This window comes from Hyperoodon ampullatus (genome assembly GCF_949752795.1).
Source record: "Hyperoodon ampullatus genome assembly, chromosome: 3".
NCBI lineage: Eukaryota > Metazoa > Chordata > Mammalia > Artiodactyla > Ziphiidae > Hyperoodon > Hyperoodon ampullatus.
This window is the reverse complement of record NC_136916.1, coordinates 31,727,870-31,747,784: the sequence shown is the minus strand read 5'-3', so window position 1 is coordinate 31,747,784 and position 19,915 is coordinate 31,727,870. Positions and strand designations below refer to the sequence as shown.

Here is a 19,915-nt window from a genome sequence, read left to right as displayed (position 1 = left end):
TGCAGGGGACACGGGTTCGAGCCCTGGTCTGGGAGGATTCCACATGCCGTGGAGCAACTAGGCCCGTGAGCCACAACTACTGAGCCTGCGCGTCTGGAGCCTGTGCTCCGCAACAAGAGAGGCTGCGATAGTGAGAGGCCCGCGCACCGCGATGAAGAGTGGCCCCCGCTTGCCACAACTAGAGAAAGCCCTCGCACAGAAACGAAGACCCAACACAGCAGAAATAAATAAATAAATAAATAAGCCAAGCATTTGAAGCCCTTTAAAAAAAAATTTTTTTTAAAAATGTCATCTTATCAGAGAGGCCTTCCCTGACCACACCCCATCTCCCATAGAAAAACAAAACCCTCGTCTTCTTCCCATTTGTTTTTCCTCATGGCACTTGTTATATATTAATTTTTTATATCCTTCCACCTGGAGTGAAAGTGCCAGGAAAGTAGAAACTTTGTCTTCTTAGTGACCCAAGTCGTTTTTAGCACAGAGTTAGCAATCAATACAAATTTGGTAACTGACTGAATGAATATATTAATTACCTAGCACCTAATAGATATTCAAGAAATGTTAGCTCTTGTTTTCCTCTTCACAGGGAAAAGGAAATGATCTGTAGAGAATGCCACTATCCCCCATGATAGAAGAGCCAATACTGGAAACAGAGTCAGAAAAATAGGGGACAAAATACTGACATCAGAACCAAAGGAGACAGTCAGCTATTTCGAATGTACGGAGTATCAAGGAGATCAGGACTAGTGCTAGGAACTGCATGTATTCTCCCAAAATTCAGACGTTGAAGCCCTGACCCCCAATGTGACTGTATTTGGAGGTAGGGCTTTTAGGGGGTAATTAATTAAATGAGGTCATAAGTGGTGGGGTCCTAATCCAACAGGATTAATGCCTCTATAAGAAGAAACAACAGAGTGCGCTCTCTCTAATACCCTGCACCCGTCCACCACCAACCCCCCACTCTCAGCTCTCTCCACTGTCTGCAAGCCAGACAGAGAGCTCGCACCAGAATTCCATCTTGCCTATACTTGACCTTGGACTTCCCAGCCTCCAGAACTGTGAGAAATAAATTTCCGTTATTTAAGCCACCTAGTTTGTGGTATTTTCTTATGGCAAACCAAGCAGACTGATACAATTACATAACTGAAAAGGCCCTAAAATTCAGGGTAAGTCTGGACAAATCTGGAAATCAGAGTTTTTCCACTTTTCGACTGTATGGTCACTTATTAGAGTTGTAGATCCTAAGAAAACCTGTAGGGCAAAAGCCAAATTATAGTAAGTCATTTCAGTATAAAGATCCACATATTCCTTGAAGAGTATTTGTGGAAAAAAATACATTTTGTCTAGTTTTATTGAGATGTAATTGACATACATCACCGTATAAATACAGCTTAGGGTATATAGCCTAATGGTTTGACTTGCATATATTGTGGAATGATTACCGCAATAAGTTTAGCTGGCATTCATCAGCTCATGCAAATACAATAAAAAGAGAAAGAAGAAAAAAAAACGCTTAGGATTTACTCTCTTAACTTTCCTATATAACAGACAGCAATGTTAATCATATTTATCATGTTGTACATTACATTCCTAGTACTTACTTATCGCCTAACTGGAAATTTGCACCTTTTGACCACCTTCCTCCAATTCCCCCTCCTCCCACGCCCTGCCTCTGGTAACCACAAATCTGATCTTTTTCTATGAGTTTGGTTTTTTTTTTAATCCATTTAATGTAGAGAAAACACGGACTATTCATAAAAAGGTGTTAAATGTATGTGCACAACACTATCTTTAGCATCTATAACTCAATGGGCTTAACATTTTAAAGTATGATTGTGGTTCCCGGTCAAAATGGAATCATATGGCACTCAAACAAGTTAACCAGAAAGATCAGTGGGGTTCTGGATCCAGGATAAATTATTTTCCAAAAAAACGTAACTTTTGAATCTTTGTTTAAATTTTTTAGTGTTTCCATTAGCAACACTTGTCAGTATGGTTGTGATTCATATGGGCACATTGGAGCTTCCCTGTGACATTAATTATAATATGCTGGATTAGGGATTTATTCTTTAAAGCATAAGAAAAATCTAGTCTCAACTAATAGATTTACCAAAATGAAACATCACTAGCCCCCTTACCAAAGACTGCTCCAGTTCGGAAACATGCTAAAGAGTTCAGAAATGCCCTGCGCTTGATATGCTGAAATTCGCCGGTTCTTTGCAATTAACGGGTAGATTATCCGGTCCATAGCCTATTCGGCCCACACCGCTAAGGCCTGACTCTTGCTGGGCTTTTGATCATTTATTTGCTCATTGGTATTTTTACACGTGAGAATAGGCACGAAGAGAAAGGAAGGTAACTTGCTTAATATCTTTATCCACATTAAAGTTTAATAAAGAGGGTAGAAGTTAAAGTAAATGAAGGAGTCCGGGTTGCCTGGCAACGTCCTCCGTCAATAGCCTCAGCACCCCGTGGAACTGAGCAGCAGGACACCCCAGTCTCAAAGCTTCCCGCACAGACAACCGTGTGATGGGAGAAAAATCTCCCCCAGTGTCGACCTTGAAGGCACCGCGCTGACCGTCTGATCCCAGTCACTGCCGGCTGTCCCGGGCCGCCTTCCCGGTGCCCGTCCCTCACACGCTGGCCGCAGACAGCGTGACCGGCTGAGCCCAGGGCTCCAGAGTCCCCTCCCCCCGCCCCGGGCTCCTCCCGAAGAAGGAAAACAACACTGGTCGCGCGAGCTGGAGGACTAGCGAGCAGCGTCCAGGGGGGTGTCCTGGGGACAGGGGGACCGCGGGGCAGTCGGCACGGAAGCTTGAACGAAAGCCGGGGCCGCCTCCCGAGACCCCTATGACCCCCGCCGGCCGCCGTAGGTCCCTGCTGGCCGCTGTGATCCCCTCGGGCCGCCCTCCGCGGCTCCTGTGACCCCCACGGGCCGCCGTACGTCCCCGCGGGCCGCTGTGGACCGTGCCGGCCGCCATAGCAGTGCTCCCACCCCCGCCCGGACCGGCCTTTCAAGATGGCTCCCGCGCCCCGCTCCCCCCCGGCGCTCTCGCTGAGGGCCGAGCAGCGGCGCAAGGCGCCAGCCTCGCGTTCCGACTCCCGCGCGGCCTAGAGGCCGGCAGCGGCCGGCTGCCGGCCTGCGCGCGCCGTCTCTCGGGGCGGGGCGGCACGCCGGGCCCCTTCCGGGGATGGGCCCGGGCTCCTCCCCGCTCGGGCGGGCGCTCAGCCGTGTCCACGCCCGTCAGCCCGACCGGCCCGGCTGGCCGCAGACCGAGCCCGGGCGGCCGCACGGGGAACTCTCAGCCAGCGGGCGTCGGGAGGCGGATCCCGGGCCCCGACCGGGACGGGCCGAGCCGAGCAGGCGGCGGCACCATGTTCTCGCTCAAGCCGCCCAGACCCACGTTCAGGTCCTACCTCCTGCCACCGCCCCAGGTAAACAGCCGTCTCCTCGCGGCGCCCTCTCCTCGCGTTTCCGGGGAGCCGAACGCGGGCAGGCCCAGGAGACTGCCCCGTCCCCCGTCCCCCGGACCCCGACGCGGGGAAGCCGCCTTCCCAGGAGCCCCGCTGGCTCGGTGGAAACTTGCAAAACTCCGCCGCAGCCGTTTTCGGCTCCGAGACGGGACTCCAGGGAGCGATCGGAGTTGGGATTTATTTAGCCCTTCGCCTGGCGACGGTCCCCGCCGTGACCGCCGGCAGGATCGCATCGCCTGTGGGCACCTAGTGGAAGGGGTTACCTACCTGTCGTAAATGTGAACATCTGGAAGCGGCACTGGCGGTTGTAGTATTTTTATGGCCAGACTCTCAATTCCATCACGAGCAGATCCTTACAAGAGTTCGGTAAAAATGTGTAAGAATTTAAGTGGGGGGATACGTGTCTGTCGCCTGTGTCATCACCTAGAAAATAAAATTTGCTTTCATCGCTCAGCCGGGAAAAAAGTTTTGATTTTGATTTGTTTTGCTAATGTATTTCAGACTGACGATAATATTAATTCAGAACCGAAGATTAAAAAACTGGAGCCCGTTCTTTTGCCAGGTAAACATGAGTGTTCTAACAGATACTTTAGTAATGTGTTTTGGCCTAAGATTATTCTACCAGCTAGTACCATGTGGTTAACTTTCCTCATTTACTTTAAACTTTAGCCACTTAAAAATCTAACGACTGAGGATGGAAAAAAAAAAAACGGATTGGTTAGAACTAAAGGACAGCAACAAAAAGTAATGATTAATTGGTGTTTGTCCTTGAAAACTGAAGCATCGTAGAAAACTGTCAAGAATACCACTACCTTATTTCCTTTTCGTCTCCTGAAATGGTCTTTTTTAAAGCGATCATGAATTGCTTAGGTGGTGAAAGGACTTTTTGCCCTTCTTGTCCATCTGCAATTTCATGCATTCACGGTTAATAATCAAATCACATTTCAGTAGTATACAAAGCAACTTTTATTATGTCTGGGTCTCTATACCAATAACAAAGCTTAGTGAACTTTGAATTACTTACTTGGCAATTGTTTTTTGAAGGTGTCAGCTGTGTTTGCAAATCTTGTTTCAGTTTAGAATAGGGTTTCCCGACAGAGACACTATAGACGTTTTGGGCCTGATAATTCTTTGTTGTAGGGTTGTCCTGTGCATTGCAGGATGTTTAGCAGCATCCCTGGCCTCTACCCCCTAGATGCCAGGAGCACCACCTCCTCTACCTCCTACTTGTGGGAACCAGAATGTCTCCAGACATTGCCAAACCCTTTTGTTAGGGGGTGGGGGGAACCCTAGGGGCAAAATTTTCCCCCTGTGGAGAAGCACTGGTTTAGAACAAAATTGACATTAGAAGACCTTAGAGGTACAGGTAAGAATTGATGGTAAATCGGAGATTAGTTTTAAAGCATATAATGCATTTATTTGATTGGTATTTTGAGTTGTATAATAATTATATAACAGCTAGGAAGTCAGTTGTTTAATCTGATTATTGGGGAAAGTAGCCAGGAAAGCCTCTTTTAAACATGAAATATAATCAAATACCAGTTTGTGTGGCTACTATCAACATTTTAAAATCTCAGTTGTTACTTAATGCTAAATCTGATAAAATGATTAGAACTCTATAGGTAGTAATTGAACAAATAGGGTAACTTAAAATTTTGTGCTTTAAAATTTTAAATATTAAGTAGGAACAAACATTTAAAACATAAACCTATGGTTCCCTATTATAGATGTTAACTCTTAAAATTGTTTTAAACTGTATTTGGGAGTTAGTTATAAATATTTTCCCTTTATTTTGTTAATGCTTTTTAGCCAAACAGTGTGTACTAAATAATCCTTTGTACTTGTCCTCAAAGTGAACAATAGAATTAATAAGTAACCTTTGCTCCCTGTGCCTGCTCTGTTTTGGTCTTAGTCACTCCAGGCATTTAAACAACCCTGTGGCAAACAGTGCTCTTCCTGAATGAGTGCCTGTGAGCTATTGAACTTTGGGTCCTTTTACCCTGAACAGGCCCTGTTCTTTGATTCCCCCCTTCTGATATTTGATTTGATTTGACACTAATAAACCACATGGTCTTAGCTACAAATGATAGTGCTTGATTTTCTTTAGTTAATTTCTATATTTAAGCTTTGCTTGTGAAATTGTTACTAAATATCAGTAAGCTCAAAGAACTTTACATTGAGGGATTATCTGTTCTATAGAATTAACTAAAAACTTACCTTTCTGTTAAAAAGTCAGCGTTTTCTGGGGAAGTTGTAAACCCATTTCCTGACTGTCAGTGGTTTACTTGTCTTAGAAATCATAGCTAAGTCTGGATCCCCTGACCTGTGGTAGCTTTTCTTCACTGGCTCCGTGTGTGCATATGTGATGGCTTTGGCACCCAGCATTCTGCTTGCACCTAACCTATTCCCCACAGAACATTTAGTCAATGCTAAATTAGTGTGTCTTTGCCCTCCTTCCCCACCCCTTCTGTTCTTACCTTCCCATCCTGGTCTTCCCACGCTCTTCCCGTTCTTTCTGTCTGACCCCCCCATCATGGTCTCTGTGCCCTGCTTCACCTCTAACCTCACCAACTCCTGCTAGAACCTCTGTTGCTCCCTTTTCAGCCTGTGAAATCTGGAAGACAAGTGGAGAGTAACTGAAGCATTGGTGATCTATAAGACCTGGGCTGCGCTAGGGCTTTGCCTAAGAGGGCTTCATATTATAGTCCTGGCCTTCATTATAGTCAGAAACCAAGAGAAAACTTGGCCAAGTCACCTGCGGCTTTGCACAGACACGCGAAACAAGGAAGTAATTGTTCAGAGGTATAGTGTTGGATGTTATGCTTTGGCAAAATGCCTTGGGTTCAAGGATATCCTACTTCAGTTGCCCAAAGTTTGAACCTTTAATTCAATAAGCAGATGAAAATTGAAACACAAAATCAATTGTTTATTTGCAGTTACCAAGTGCTCTGTTGAACTTAACGAGGCTGAATTTAAAATGATCTTCAGCTTTTATTAAACAAAGAAAACAGAAGAAATTGACTAGGAATTTAATTTAGATTGTGGTTTATGTTAGTAATATTCAGCTTGCCTGGTTCATGAAACTCCTTGAGATGGAGATTGTATCTAATTCAGTTTTGTGGTACCCAATGTCCAGCATAGTGCATCGAGATGCTGGTTGAGTGAATGACAGTGAGAGGACCCCTCAGACCACCTGCTTAAATTGTTCCCGTAGCCATGCGTGCGTGCGCACATACACAGACAAACAGACCAACTCTCAGGTTTAGGAGGAAGGGGGAGACTCTTACTTTATGCCCTGTGTCTTGCTCTCTCCCAAAGCCACACTTCTCAAGAAAATTGTTCCTGAGCCTAGAACTGAAATACAGCGCTCTGTCAAAGCACCTGGCCTTTGCCTAGGCTTTCTCTTCATCTTCCCGTCATTACCTGAATCTCATTCTTTAACTATTGTGTTGTGTGTGTAAAATCACCCCAATCCTTTTGAAAAGAGGGAGAGTATGAATTTTAACCTGTGTATGTGTGTGTGTGTGTTCCAGCATATATTTGTGAGAGCAGGTGTTGCCACACTAAGCTTGTGTCTGTTTGGGTAGCTGCTGGGCTGGTGGATCCATTCACTGAGCCTGTGAGTACCTCCTGGGTTCCTGGCTTCATGCTAGCTGGAAGGTGCTGGAGGAGGAGTGGGCTTGAATTGCATCAGGGCTGGGGCAAGCTCCATGCTGCCTGTGGACAAGGCAGAAGACTGTGACCTGGACCAGTGGTTCCCAGATTCTAGTCATGGCCTGGCTGGCATCAGATCTGGATGAAGTTTTTATCAGCCCTTGGTCAAATTGAGAAAATAAGAAAAATGCAGCTTTTTTCCATAAAGCTAAATTGATTTGCTTTAAATTCTGAGATTATGTCCTTCCAGCTTCTTTGGTGTAGATATGTTCTTCTATTCGTAGCTGTGACTTTAAAAAAGTTTTTAAGTTAGCCCTTGTGTAGGTTCCCTGAATTATTTTTGTAGTATACCTGATTTGTGGAATCTGAACTGGAAGTCACTCCATGAAATTATTGTAACATTATAGGTACAATTTAATGAACACTCACACAGAGAACATCAGTTGTTTTATCTGCCTGGAGTCTTTCCACCATCTTCTGAAAAATGCACCCTCTCTCTTCTGACAAATTCTCCTTCCCCTTCTCCACCCAGCCCGGGGTTCTCGTGTGGCCAGCAAAGATGATAACCCACCCCCAGACTGCTAGCGTGAGCACAGGTTTGCCTCTGGATGTTTTCAGATTGGTACTGAGGAAAGAGATCCTTTTCTATAGCGCCATCCGTGGCTGAAGCACCAGCAAACTTGTCCAAAAGAATGACGTCACGTGTTGAGAGCGGCAGAGGCAGAACCCCGAGGGAGAGTTCTGATGGTCCCATTTTCCTTGAAGTCCAGCTGACACCAGAGCCACAGAATTTTTCTTTTTGCCAAGCTAGTTCCGGGCATGTTTCTGACACTTTCAACTAAGATCCTTAACTAATATATGATATAGCTTACAGGTTACTCCTCATGACAGCCCTGTCAGGAAGGTACCAGTTGAGAAAACTATACAAGTCATAGAGGTTAAGTAACTTGCCCAGTGTTGCCCAGCCAGCAAGGGCAGAGCCAGGATTAGGAGCCCGACTCCCAGGCTGTGCCTTTAACCACTGGGCAGCAGGGCCTGCCTGACTGTGCTGACACCAGGGTCCAGATTGATGCTGTGGGATTGGATAGTGGGTGGGTTGGATGTTGTCCTAGAGGGCGTGCTCTGTCCTCGGCTCTGCCCTTTCCACAGCAGACAGATCTGACCCAGCTTGACAGGCAACTTTCAAACGATTTCAGCTGCCAGAAAATGGAATGTCTCGGGAGTCAGTGGACTTCCTGTCTCTGGCCGAGCTGAGCAGAGGCTGGTGGAATGCCAACGGCTTTGTCGTAAGGGGATGAGATTTGCAGCGAGTGGGGCTCGGTGGGCTTTCTCTCTCCTCTCTCTCTCTCTGGGACATGATTTTTTTAAAAAAATATTTATTTATTTATTTTGGCTGCACCGGGTCTCAGTTGTGGCACACGGTATCTTCATTGCGACATGTACACGGGATCTAGTTCACCGACCAGGGACTGAACCCGGGTCCCCTGCATTGGGAGCGCGGAGTCTTACCCAGTGGACCACCAGGGAGGTCCCAGGGACGTGATCTTTTTAGAGATCTGTGGGGTGGGAGGGGACGGCCTGAAGTGCTGTGGCCACGGCCTGAGTTGATGGTTGGGTGGGTACTGACTGCTCGTTCCGTACTGCTTGGTAGAGGGGGAGCAGCCGAAGAAGAGGGCTCCTGCCCTGAGTCTCAGTTCACTGGCAAGTGCTTCAGTGGAGGAGAGCTGAGGTTGTGCAGGCTCGGAGGAAGGGCACCTGAGCCGCATTTGGGGAGGGCCTGGCTGTCGGGAGAGGACTCGTGCTCTGCCCGGTGGTGCCCGCTAAGCCTCAGCCTCTGTGCACAGGCGGGGGTCGGCTCGGCCCTCCCTCTTCCATCTGCAGTGCCAGCAGCACTTCCATTAGGAGATTAGCTAGTAGATCGATAATGAATGCGCTGATTGTCCGAGTCTTTTGTAATCATATCAGAAAAGGATACGACCTAGGGCCATCCAGAAAATGAAAATAGCCATTGTTGGGCAGCTGTCTTGTTTATTGCTTTTTTTTTTTTTTTTTTTTTACATGTTCACTGTTTGGACCATTTATGTACTACTGTCCTCTACCTCACTGTACATCTTATTTCCTCAACTAGATTGTGCATCCCTTAAAGCAGACTGTCTCTTTCAGGTGTTTTTTGTTTTGATTTGGTTTTTTGTAGATAGGCTTTAGAGATCCTGGTAGACTGAATTTCATAGTATTTTAATTCTTAGATACCCTGCTTTTGAAAGACAGAAGGCCTTGTAACTGCTCCTTGGAACCATGAACGGTTTAACCGACTGTGGTGTCTTAGCATTGGGTCTGTGCCTCACCTGGACAACCTTCTTCTGAGGGTTTGGAGCCATCCATTCCTCCAGTGCCTGTTACAGGACCTCCAGTCACCTCCTTACTCCTGACCTTGCAGCTCCTGCTCAGAAACTCTTCGTGAACCCCCTTAAGGAAAATCCTGCTTAAACCAAAAATAAAATCCAAAGTCTGTAACCTCTGTAGTTTGCTGACACTCACCTTGCTGACCTCTGCACTGTTTCCCAATGTTGATATCTGCTTCACTCAGACCCAGATGCCTTTTTCCTTATTCAGGCCTTTGTTTTTGTGATCATGTGTTCTCTCTGTCTTAACCCTCATCTGCCTTCAAGATTTTCCTCTGGTCTCTTCCTGAGGTCTGCACTGCTGACCTTCCTCCAGCCCCCATCGTGGGTAGCTCTTACTGGACGTGGTACTTGATTCCGTGCTTTTTTGTATCGTGCGTGACCCTGTGAGTACCAGGAGCGGCCTCCGATGTCTTGTGCTCATCTTGTACAGAGTTTCAGCTTCCCTTAGTAACTGTTAGGCCACTTTAATTCCTGAAGTTCACTGCAGCTCAGGTGACACTTGGACTACCCTGGCTTTAATGTTGGAAGTCCTGCACGCCAGGAATCCCCAGTCCCAGGCTGTCTGGGATGGTCACTCACTGAATGTAAAGCCACAGACTGAGCTATGCCTTGGGCCTGTGCACATTCCGTAGGTTAATTAGCTACTGTGTACAGTGAGGCTTTGTCTTAAACTATTTTTCAAGCTAAAATTTATGGGAAAAATTATTTTAATTCATCAAACATGTATTGACTTTCTAAATGTGTAAGGTATTATGAAAGATAATGTGACATAGTTTTTAGTTCTCAGGGAGTTAAAAACTTCCCTAGCTATACCATTTGGAGACTTATTAATTTTAATTATATTTCCTTTCTTATTTATCTTTACAGATGAAAGGGTCTTGAGAAAACAAACTTTGATGATTTGTTGATTCCTTCCCAGGTTATAGTAGAACGTCTTGGCCCATCATCTTCTAGTTTAGACAGTTTTTTCTTTGGTGCTTTTTGCATACCCTGCACTGAAGCTCGCTTCCTGCTTTTTCTTTCGTGCGGCCCCCGTTGCTTCCTGCCCGTGGTATGCTGGCAAGTGCCTGGTGCTGAGGGTCCTCCCACATGGCTGGCAGCACACCGCCCTCCTGCCGGAAAAGCCCAGGAGGACGGTCTCTGGGAGCTTTGAAGCTTCAGTTCTAAGTTTCCTCCTCAAGGTCACTAATTTAAAATGTAGCAAGAACCATCTGGTTGCTCTTCTGTTTCTGCATCTGTCCCCTCTGGGAAGAGGCACTGTGAATCCCCTGTTTCTCTCCCGCCTGTGAGCTGGTTTCCTGGCCCACAGGACTGCAGTTCATGCCTGGCAGTAGCTGAGGACAGTTCCTACCCAGGGTTCCCGCTTTTTTTATAAAGTGTGAGCAGAGAGCCGTGCTGCATGATCCATGTATTTTATTTTATTTTATTTTTATTTATTTATTTATTTTTGCGGTACGCAGGCCTCTCACTGCTGTGGCCTCTCCCGTTGCGGAGCGCAGGCTCAGCGGCCATGGCTCACGGGCCCAGCCGTTCCACGGCATGTGGGACCCTCCCGGACCGGGGCACGAACCCGTGTCCCCTGCATCGGCAGGCGGACTCCCAACCACTGTGCCACCAGGGAAGCCCGATCCATGTATCTTAGAGAGTGGTTCCATGTGAACAAAATTTAGTGTCATCAACTAAAACTCAAGTCAGGTTAACTTGGCGCTTATTTTATTACATGCTTATGATAATAAGAAGTCCCAGTTCAGCATCTCCCCGGAAGTGCCCTCCTTTTCTTCTTTCCCTCCATCCCACCCTACTTCTTTCTATCCCACAGGCCCATTTCCACTCTCCACTTAGAAAGCTACGTAACAGTTTTCCTTCAAAGACCATAGCCCAGTGGGTCCCTATTTTACTGTTGTTGCTGTTGTTTCGTATGTTTCTTGTCCATCTTCTTTTCTTTAGTAGTTTTATTTTTAAATAAACTTGGATTTGTAAAAGGGTACAGATAGTTAACACATACTCTTCACCCAGCTTCCCCTAATGTTAATATCTTATAACCTCGATAAATTTAGCTGAACTAAGAAACTAACAGTACTATTAACTAAGCTGCAAGTTTTATTGACATTTCCCTAGTTTTTTCACTAATGGCCATTATTTTAGCGCCCCTGCCAGGACACCATGTCTCCCTAGTCTCCAGCCTGTGACAGTTTCTCCGTCTTTACTGATGGCTGATGAATTCTTTCATCTTGGCTCCTCTATCCTTTTGAAATGTTCTCCTCTCTGTCTCTCTCTCTCTCTCTCTCTCTCTCTGTCTCTCTCTCTCTCTCCCACCCCCATTCCCCCTCTCTTTTTCCCTTCCCTACTTTCTGGCATTCTGGAACTATCAGAAGCTCCAGATTCAATATGTCTTTCCTCTGCCCCAGCCCTGGAGTCAAACATTTCTCCAGTGAGTCCTGGTTCCTTTTATTGGAGAATGGTATTTAAATACCAAGATCTGAGTGCCGAATGTGGTTTGTTACTGGAGGCGTTTTCAGGAGACAGAGTAGAAAATAAACACGTGCACACTAAGCCATGTATACACACACCTCCCTTTGTTTCTTTACCTCTCTATCTTTGTATATATTAAGATATACCTGAGTTTATACCGATGTCTCAGATTCTAATCTAGCCCCACAGAGTTCATTCACGGATTTGTGCTTAATTTTGCTGTTTTATGATGGAGACTGGGGAGCAGAGCAGTTAGGCCTGGGTTTCAACTTCACTTCTGCTGAGTGCTGCGGCTCACTGGTGAGAAAGGAATCTTTTGGCCTGACTGTGGCAGACACATTCTGGGGGACGGTTGTGGGTCCTCAGTGCTGCTGAGCAGGCCTCCCGAGCTCTGAGGGCACCGTACCATTGCAGGTGGAAAGTGCCTTTCCTCTGAGAGGATGTGCCTGAGTGCTTCTTCCAAGGCTTGTTTCACATAATGTTAAGAGTTGTCACTTCAGTGACCATCTCTAGCACAGAGCTGGGCAAGCTTTTCCTGTGAAGTCCCAGACAGTAAATGTTTGAGACATTTCAGGCCGTGAGGTCTCTGTTGCAAGTACTTAGCTCTGCCTTTGTCCCTTGGAAGCAGTCATAGACGGTACACAAATGAATAAGCATGGATAGGTTTCAGTAAAGCTGTATTTACAAAAACCAGGGGGCTGCATCTGGGTTGGCCAAGCCCTGGACCCATTAAATGCCTTCTCCTCCTTTTACCTTTGTCGCATTCTCGCTGCCTTTGTGGACTGGATGTGTTACATTTGCGCCCTTGGTAAGAGAGTCGGGTTGGTGGAGAAGTGCTGCCCAAGAACGTGCATCATAAACACGGGTGGCTGACGGCACTAGTGTGGCCGCGTGTCCTGTCCCACAAGTCCTCCATCTCTTCCTTTCCACTGGTAGATTTTGCAGCTCTCTGTGCGTGTGGTAGGCGAGCAGGGGTGGCTCTGGGACAGTTTTCTGACTTCATGTGCATTTACCCGCCAGCACTTATCTCCTGACCCTCTTGGCGCGTGGCCGTGTTACGTCACTGGTTTCTGTCTGTCTGGAACCGCTCCTGCTCCATTGGTGGTGCTGGTCTGGTGAACCCGGAGCAGTGAAGTGGTTCATTCACTCGGGTGTTCAGCACTCATTGACCAGGCCCCTGCCCCATGCTGAGCCTTTGCCTTGCAACTAAAATGTCAGCATCAGAGAAAAACCAGTCCGTTTTCTACCCTCATGGGGCATGTGATCCTGAGGGTGAGACAGGCAATGGTTTTGAAATATGTAGAGTATGCATAATTGCAGCTGTGGTAAGTGCTGGGAATTACAGGTAAATGATGCTGTGACTGAGGGAGTTAATCTAGGCACGGAGAGTTTTTAAGGCATTCCTGAGAAAGCGATTGGGCTGAGGCAGAAGGAGAGCATATTCCAGGCAATCAATGGGCACAGCATGTGTGAAGACCCCATGGATCTTTGCAGTCCGGCCCCTGAGAGGGACTAAAAGGCCAGTGTGGCTGGAGAGGGAGAATGAGGACAGCGGTGGGGCTCAGGGTGCAGGGGGTGGGGAGGAGGGCGGACGGCCACGTGGAGGAGGCTTGTCTGCAGAAGAGACAATTACTCCATTGGTCTGAGCCGAGAATTTGACATGAGCACGTTTGAATTGAATCCTCAAGTAAATGTTAGGGTTCTGTTCTTAAAACTCATGCATTTAAGAACTTTGAATAAAGTTATTTTTGCAGTTCACATTTATTATAACATTTTATTTAAGAGAGAGGATTGTTTTGAGACTCTAGTTGCTCTCTGTGAATTGGTGGGTGTTTGGGGCTTGTCAGCAACGGTTCTGTCCATCACTGTTAGAGGTGTTTGTACTGACAGAAATAAGCCAAGTAGCTCAGTACCCTAACTACCATGGACCCTAGAGAATGATTACTTAAAAATGTCCCTGGGTCTGGTTGCATTTTAGAACTTGAAATTAAGGACTAATGATGACCAAGCTTTAAATCAATTGCAGAAAATTATTCTCTTCAAAGAACATTAAAACTTTTGTTTTAGTTTCTTATATTTATTTATTTAGTCTTCCCTTTTAACTCTAAAGCTATATTTTAAAGTTTTATTGCCAACTAAGTTATAATGTGAGTGCAGAGGGAAATTCAATTTGTCTTTATGGAATGTATTTTAAAATAAATAGATTGCATTATTAATTTTGAGGTTAATACTGCACTGTTTCTCATACTGAACTGTCTTAGGAAGGAATCGGAGATATCGATTGGGAGATCAAGTCACATGTTAATAAAATACAAATATCCCATCAAGTAATACTCTGAAGGAGACAGTGCAGCTTATTTCTTCTCCAGGGTGCCTTTCGGTAAATAAATAATGAGAGGCAGCATGGCATAGTAAAGAATGCAGACTCCAGCTCAGCCCTTCTGGTTGAACCATCTCAGACCCTTAAGCTCTTTGTGCCTCAGTTTCTGTATCTTACAAATGGAGCACGATGCCCCATTGTGACTGTTACTGACGTGAGGTCCTGGTTCAGTGTTTGTTCTTATCATCATCATGAAATCTTCCTTCTGGGTCACACGGCGACTGTTGACATTTTATGGTGTGGTTGTAGCTCACACAATGATATGTTTCTTTTTTTCAAGGAGAAATTGTCGTAAATGAAGTCAATTTTGTGAGAAAATGCATCGCATCGGACACAAGTCAATACGATTTGTGGGGAAAACTGATATGCAGTAACTTCAAAATTTCCTTTATTACGGATAATCCAGTGCCATTACAGGTGTGTTTGATTTGTATGCTGTTTAATCATATCAGGGCTTTTGACTCTAAGCAGTACGTATGATCAATATTATATAAAGCACAGATATGGGAAAATTATAATAAAATTATTAATAAGTGATTAATATAAGGTTGAGAATGTATTATATTAAAATTCAAAATAAAGTTTAAGGAGACTGTTGAGACTTGAGGAGTATAATTAGTGAGATGGTTTTAAGTCACATTGCTGTGTTTATCCTCTGTGATCTTTGGTTATATATCCTTTTCAATAAAGGAGTTATTATTTCCTTCTAAATCTTTTAACCTATCTATAAAAACAAAGATATCCTTTTTTACTACTCATAAAGAGAAAAAATTATATAGCAAATAATTTCATAGATGCTGCACATTTTACATATTTTATAGTATCTTTAACTAGTATTTTTCCAAAAAAGTCAAATTCTCATTTCAAATTTCTAGTAGTTAGAATGAAGAAAAATATTGATAAAGTTTTTCTTTAATAACCCTCTTGCTATTTTATTTTCTTACTGGAAAACAACAGTTCCATATAATTTGAGTTTTCAAAAAGTCAGTCATTCATTTGCCTAACTTAAAAATCCTGGACTTTTCCTCAACTCCTATTTTCTGTTTTGATTTGTAAAGTGTTATATATACACTTTTACTCCCTAGACCTTTATTTGTAATAGTAATATTTGTATGTTAACTCTAAACTTTTGACTGAAGCACGTAACTATGGATAAGTGTATTCCAATCTATTGCAATCTGTAGGTATATTTAGACTAAATTTAAGGCATTTACAGATACCCAGTATGTAGAGATACTAGTTTATTTGGCTGTAAACTTGGGTTTTTCCTTTTATTTTTGGCTTTATTTCAATCTTTGGCCCCAGATTTCACTATAAATGAGACCCATGTACCTGGAATAGCTTAAATCCGATACCACTAATAGGAAAAATAAGCCAGTGTCCTACCAACAGAAGGTTAATAGCATCAACAATGTCCTTAGTCTGAAAGTGTGTATAAAAAATGGGTTTAAAAAAGCTGTAGTTTGGGGCTTCCCTGGTGGCGCAGAGGTTGGGAGTCCGCCTGCCGATGCGGGGGACGCGGGTTCGTGCCCCGGTCTGGGAGGATCCCACGTGCCGCGGAGCGGCTGGGCCCGTGAGCTATGGCCGCTGAGCCTGCGCGTCCGGAGCCTGTGCTCCGCAACGGGAGAGGCCACAACAGTGAGAGGCCCACATACCACAAAAAAAAAAAAAAAAAAAAAAAAAAAAAAAGCTGTAGTTTGACTAAAGATTTTTATTTTGAGTAGACTTTCTGCTGTAAAAAGTTATTTTCTGCTCTAAAATCTCCATTGTGAAAATCAAGCCATGATTTTACCCATTAAAATCTGATGACTTTGGAGCCCCCTTTTTTTTTTATTATTTTAGTGGCAGTTTAACCAGAACTAGATATGCAAGTGTTTGCCTGTGAAGTGATTGACAGTATAATATTACATATCCTGTATGTTATAATGACATTGTAGTATATAACTTGACCTAATTTTATTGTTTAAAGTGTGGGGAGAATGGTGGAGAGAATGTGAACACAGTATGTGTTTCTCTCTTCCTCCCCTTACTTTCCTACTGAAGTGTGTTCTGTGGCAACTACAGCCTTAGAATTGTCATAGCTGCACAAGCAAAAGCTTTTGTTCTTCTTAGAGAGATGGTCGTCGCAATTTCTCATCACACCTAAAAGTAAGGCTCATATTACCATCGTGAAGTTGTTGGGAAAATAATTAACATGAATGTATTTTTTTATTTCAGAAATTCCATTATAGAAACCTTCTTCTTGGTGAACATGATGTCCCTTTAACATGTATTGAGCAAATAGTCACAGGTATGTATTATTCTTCACTCAGCCCCTAAAAGCTGGTTCTACTCGGGAATTGTTGCTTGAAGAGTTACACCTCTCAAACACTTGGGCTGGAGTTTTATTTCTGTAGGTTTTTTGCTTCCCCCCCCCCTTTTTTTTTTTGAGTCCCAGGAAAATTAATGGAAAAGAAATCAATAAATTATTTTTAAATGGAGATATAAAATATATGGCTTTTAAAAATATTTATTTATTTATTTATTTATGGCTGCATTGGGTCTTTGTTGCTGCGTGCAGGCTTTCTCTAGTTGCAGCGAGCGGGGGCTAGCTACTCTTTGTTGCGGTGTGCAGGTTTCTCATTGCAGTGGCTTCTCTTGTTGCGGAGCACAGGCTCTAGGTGCACGGGCTTCAGTAGTTGTGGCACACGGGCTTAGTTGCTCCATGACATGTGGAATCTTCCCAGACCAGGGATCGAACCTGTGTCCTCTGCATTGGAAGGCAGATTCTTAACCACTGCGCCACCAGGGAAGTCCCAAAATATATGGCTTTTTGTATTTTGTAGTATTTGTCCTCTTTTTAATTAAAATTTTAATCATTAAATATAGATGTGGTGGTTTTGTACAAAGAAATATCTTTAATATCGTCAAAAGCAAAGTTAAAACTGATCCCCCAAAGTTCTAGAAATTATACACAAATATGAAAGATTCTAGAGAAGCAGTACTAAGTGGTGGGTGACCTTCCAATTGTTTTCAGTAAGAATTTGTTACAGTGTACTAAAGAGTGAATATCAAGAAAGAAATTTTTTTATTTTTTTATTTTTTAGTAAATGACCACAAAAGGAAGCAGAAAGTCCTGGGCCCAAACCAGAAGCTGAAATTTAATCCAACAGAGTTAATTATTTACTGTAAAGATTTCAGAATTGTGAGATTTCGCTTTGATGAATCAGGTCCTGAAAGTGCCAAAAAGGTAATCCTGTTAAGTTTTATCATGGGTTTTGCACTATATTTACCAGTTGCAGTTCTGTATGGAAGTTCTCATTTCTCAGTTGCTCAGTTTTTTGTTTTTGTTTTTTTTAGGGGAAGTTATTTGATATCTCCTTATGTAAAGTCAAAGCCAGGAATGTTAATAGAACTGTTTCCTTGGACTAGTTTATGGCTGCTTTAAAGTATTATATGTAGTTTTTTAATCAGCTCCTAAAATATGAAAAGCTGTCATGCATATCTTTTACATTAAGACCATTACCAGCCATTTTTTTTCTTGGTTAAAAAGATTGAAAAGATGGTGATGTATTGTAATTGAGGTTTGTAAGACTTTTAATTCAGTACCTCAGAGCTTTATCAGCAAACTAAAAGCTAGACTTAGGTTACATAAGGGTTAGGTAAATGTGTAGTTATAGGAGGGGTCTAATAAAAGTGCTTTAGAGAAATTTTAATGAATTAATTTGATATTCCACACAGGTGGCTAAAAGCTAGGGACTTTTTAATTGGGTTGTTTTTCCCCTGCCTTCCGGGGAGTGTTTATTGCAAACTCGTGGAGTAAGATTCAAGGGCAGAAATTCCTCCTTCTTTGATTCCAGATTCTGGGTTTAGCAGAGGAGTGAAGCTGGTGGTCCTAAAGCCCCCCAGGCCAGTCTGTGGTTCAGCAAATGCAGAGAATAGTAGCAGAATCTCCAGGAGAAGCCTGCTCTCATGTATCGGGAATAGAGGAACAATGAGGGAGCTTTTGTGCCACCAAACAGGGGTGCATTTGTTTTCCATGGTCAGTAGACTTACTGCAATAAATTTTCTGTTGATACCAAAATGTGGCTGTCAGAAAGATCTTAAGGCAGCTGTCTTCTTATGGTTTGGTGAGGAGGTGATAGATTTATTTTTAGAACCAGAGTCAACAGTTTCTTTATAGGAGGGCAAACACGAAATGAATGTCTGAAAATGTCTGACCATTGCAGCTAGGTTATGTAGCAGAATGGTGGTGGGATCTATGGCTAAACATTTTCAGGTAGAGTGTGTATAACTACTTTCTTCATGCTGCAGGATGGGAAATTCAGCTAGATAACTTTTAAGGCTACTTTTAGCCATTCAATTCTGCGGTTTGTGATTTGGGCATTTTACTAATTTGAGATGCCTATTCTTATGTAGAAAGACTTTAGAATTAATTAGGTAGTAGACTGCATATAAAATAGTTTAGCCAAGTTACTTTCTTGAACTCAGATATAGTTGTAATTTAATCAGAGCATCAGGAACCTGCTTGTGAAAACGTTACCTTCAGGATGAGTATCATTTCAAGAATAGGGACACCATGGAACTTAGGAGATGGTGTTAGGACATGGTATTTTTAAAATAAGAAATTGAAACAGTGGCCCAATATTCTTTTAGAAAGTTGATATCTCTCCCATTTTCTCCTCTATTTTTCAGATGACAGTATTTCAGTCATTGCAAGGCATAATTATCTGGCTCATTCTTGCACCATCTAGAGTACTTGTTGGTCATGTTTGATGTGTGAGGCAGTGCACTAAGTTTAGTTGAGGAGATAAAGCATGAACAAATGAAAACAACAGTACAAAGTAGCAGCATAAAAGGTGTTTCCACATAAATGATTAGCTTCCAAATGAATGAAACAGATAAAAAGTGCTGTGGAAATTGAGAATATCCCTTCCCTGTTGTTGCTGCTGGTAAGTGCTATAGGGGGCCTCATTGAACCGTCTACTCAAAACAGGCTAGGCTGGTCCAATTTTTTATGCCCTTTCCCAAGACCAGGTTTCTGGCAAAAATTCTTTCCCCACTGTTGTAAAATATAAAAAGCAGTTACCTCAGACCCAAAAGAAATACTCTTTTTGTCTTTGTACAATCATAAGGGAGGAAATACAGAAAAGAAACATTGGCATTAAGAATATAAATGGAGAAATTTTTCCCTGATTTACATGTTTTCAAACACAAAGGGTTAAGTCATGTATGGCTGCCAAAGCTTAATGGCTTCATGAGTTAAAAACAAAAATTCTAGCACACCATGTTATTTCAAGTGAAAGTTTTCATCTAAAATTAGGTAACAATTGGGGAATTACAGCTTGATTCTACCTCCTGGAAACTTTGAATGCTAAATTTTCTCTGGAAATGCTTTGATTTTTGTGAATTGTTTTAAAATGACCAGATGTGTGTTCAGAGTTCTCTGGTGGGTAAACCATTGATTATTTTTGGAAATACTGAAAACAGTTATATTCCTATTTGAATTATGAAATCTCGGAATGCTAAATTGGTTCACATTTTGTTAAAT

The 19,915-nt window shown here is 43.4% G+C and overlaps 1 protein-coding gene across 1 annotated transcript in view; it reads left to right on the top strand.

The window, feature by feature from the left end:
* Positions 1-3,191: 3,191 nt before the first annotated feature.
* Positions 3,192-19,915, top strand: part of MTMR10 (myotubularin related protein 10) — a gene marked incomplete at its 5' end in the record, with an annotated part of 42,618 nt that continues 25,894 nt past the window's right edge. The window contains 5 exon segments of the mRNA XM_079699928.1: positions 3,192-3,347; positions 3,350-3,435; positions 3,976-4,036; positions 16,603-16,675; positions 17,472-17,614. Of these exon segments, the coding sequence (XP_079556054.1) occupies positions 3,192-3,347; positions 3,350-3,435; positions 3,976-4,036; positions 16,603-16,675; positions 17,472-17,614 (519 nt within the window).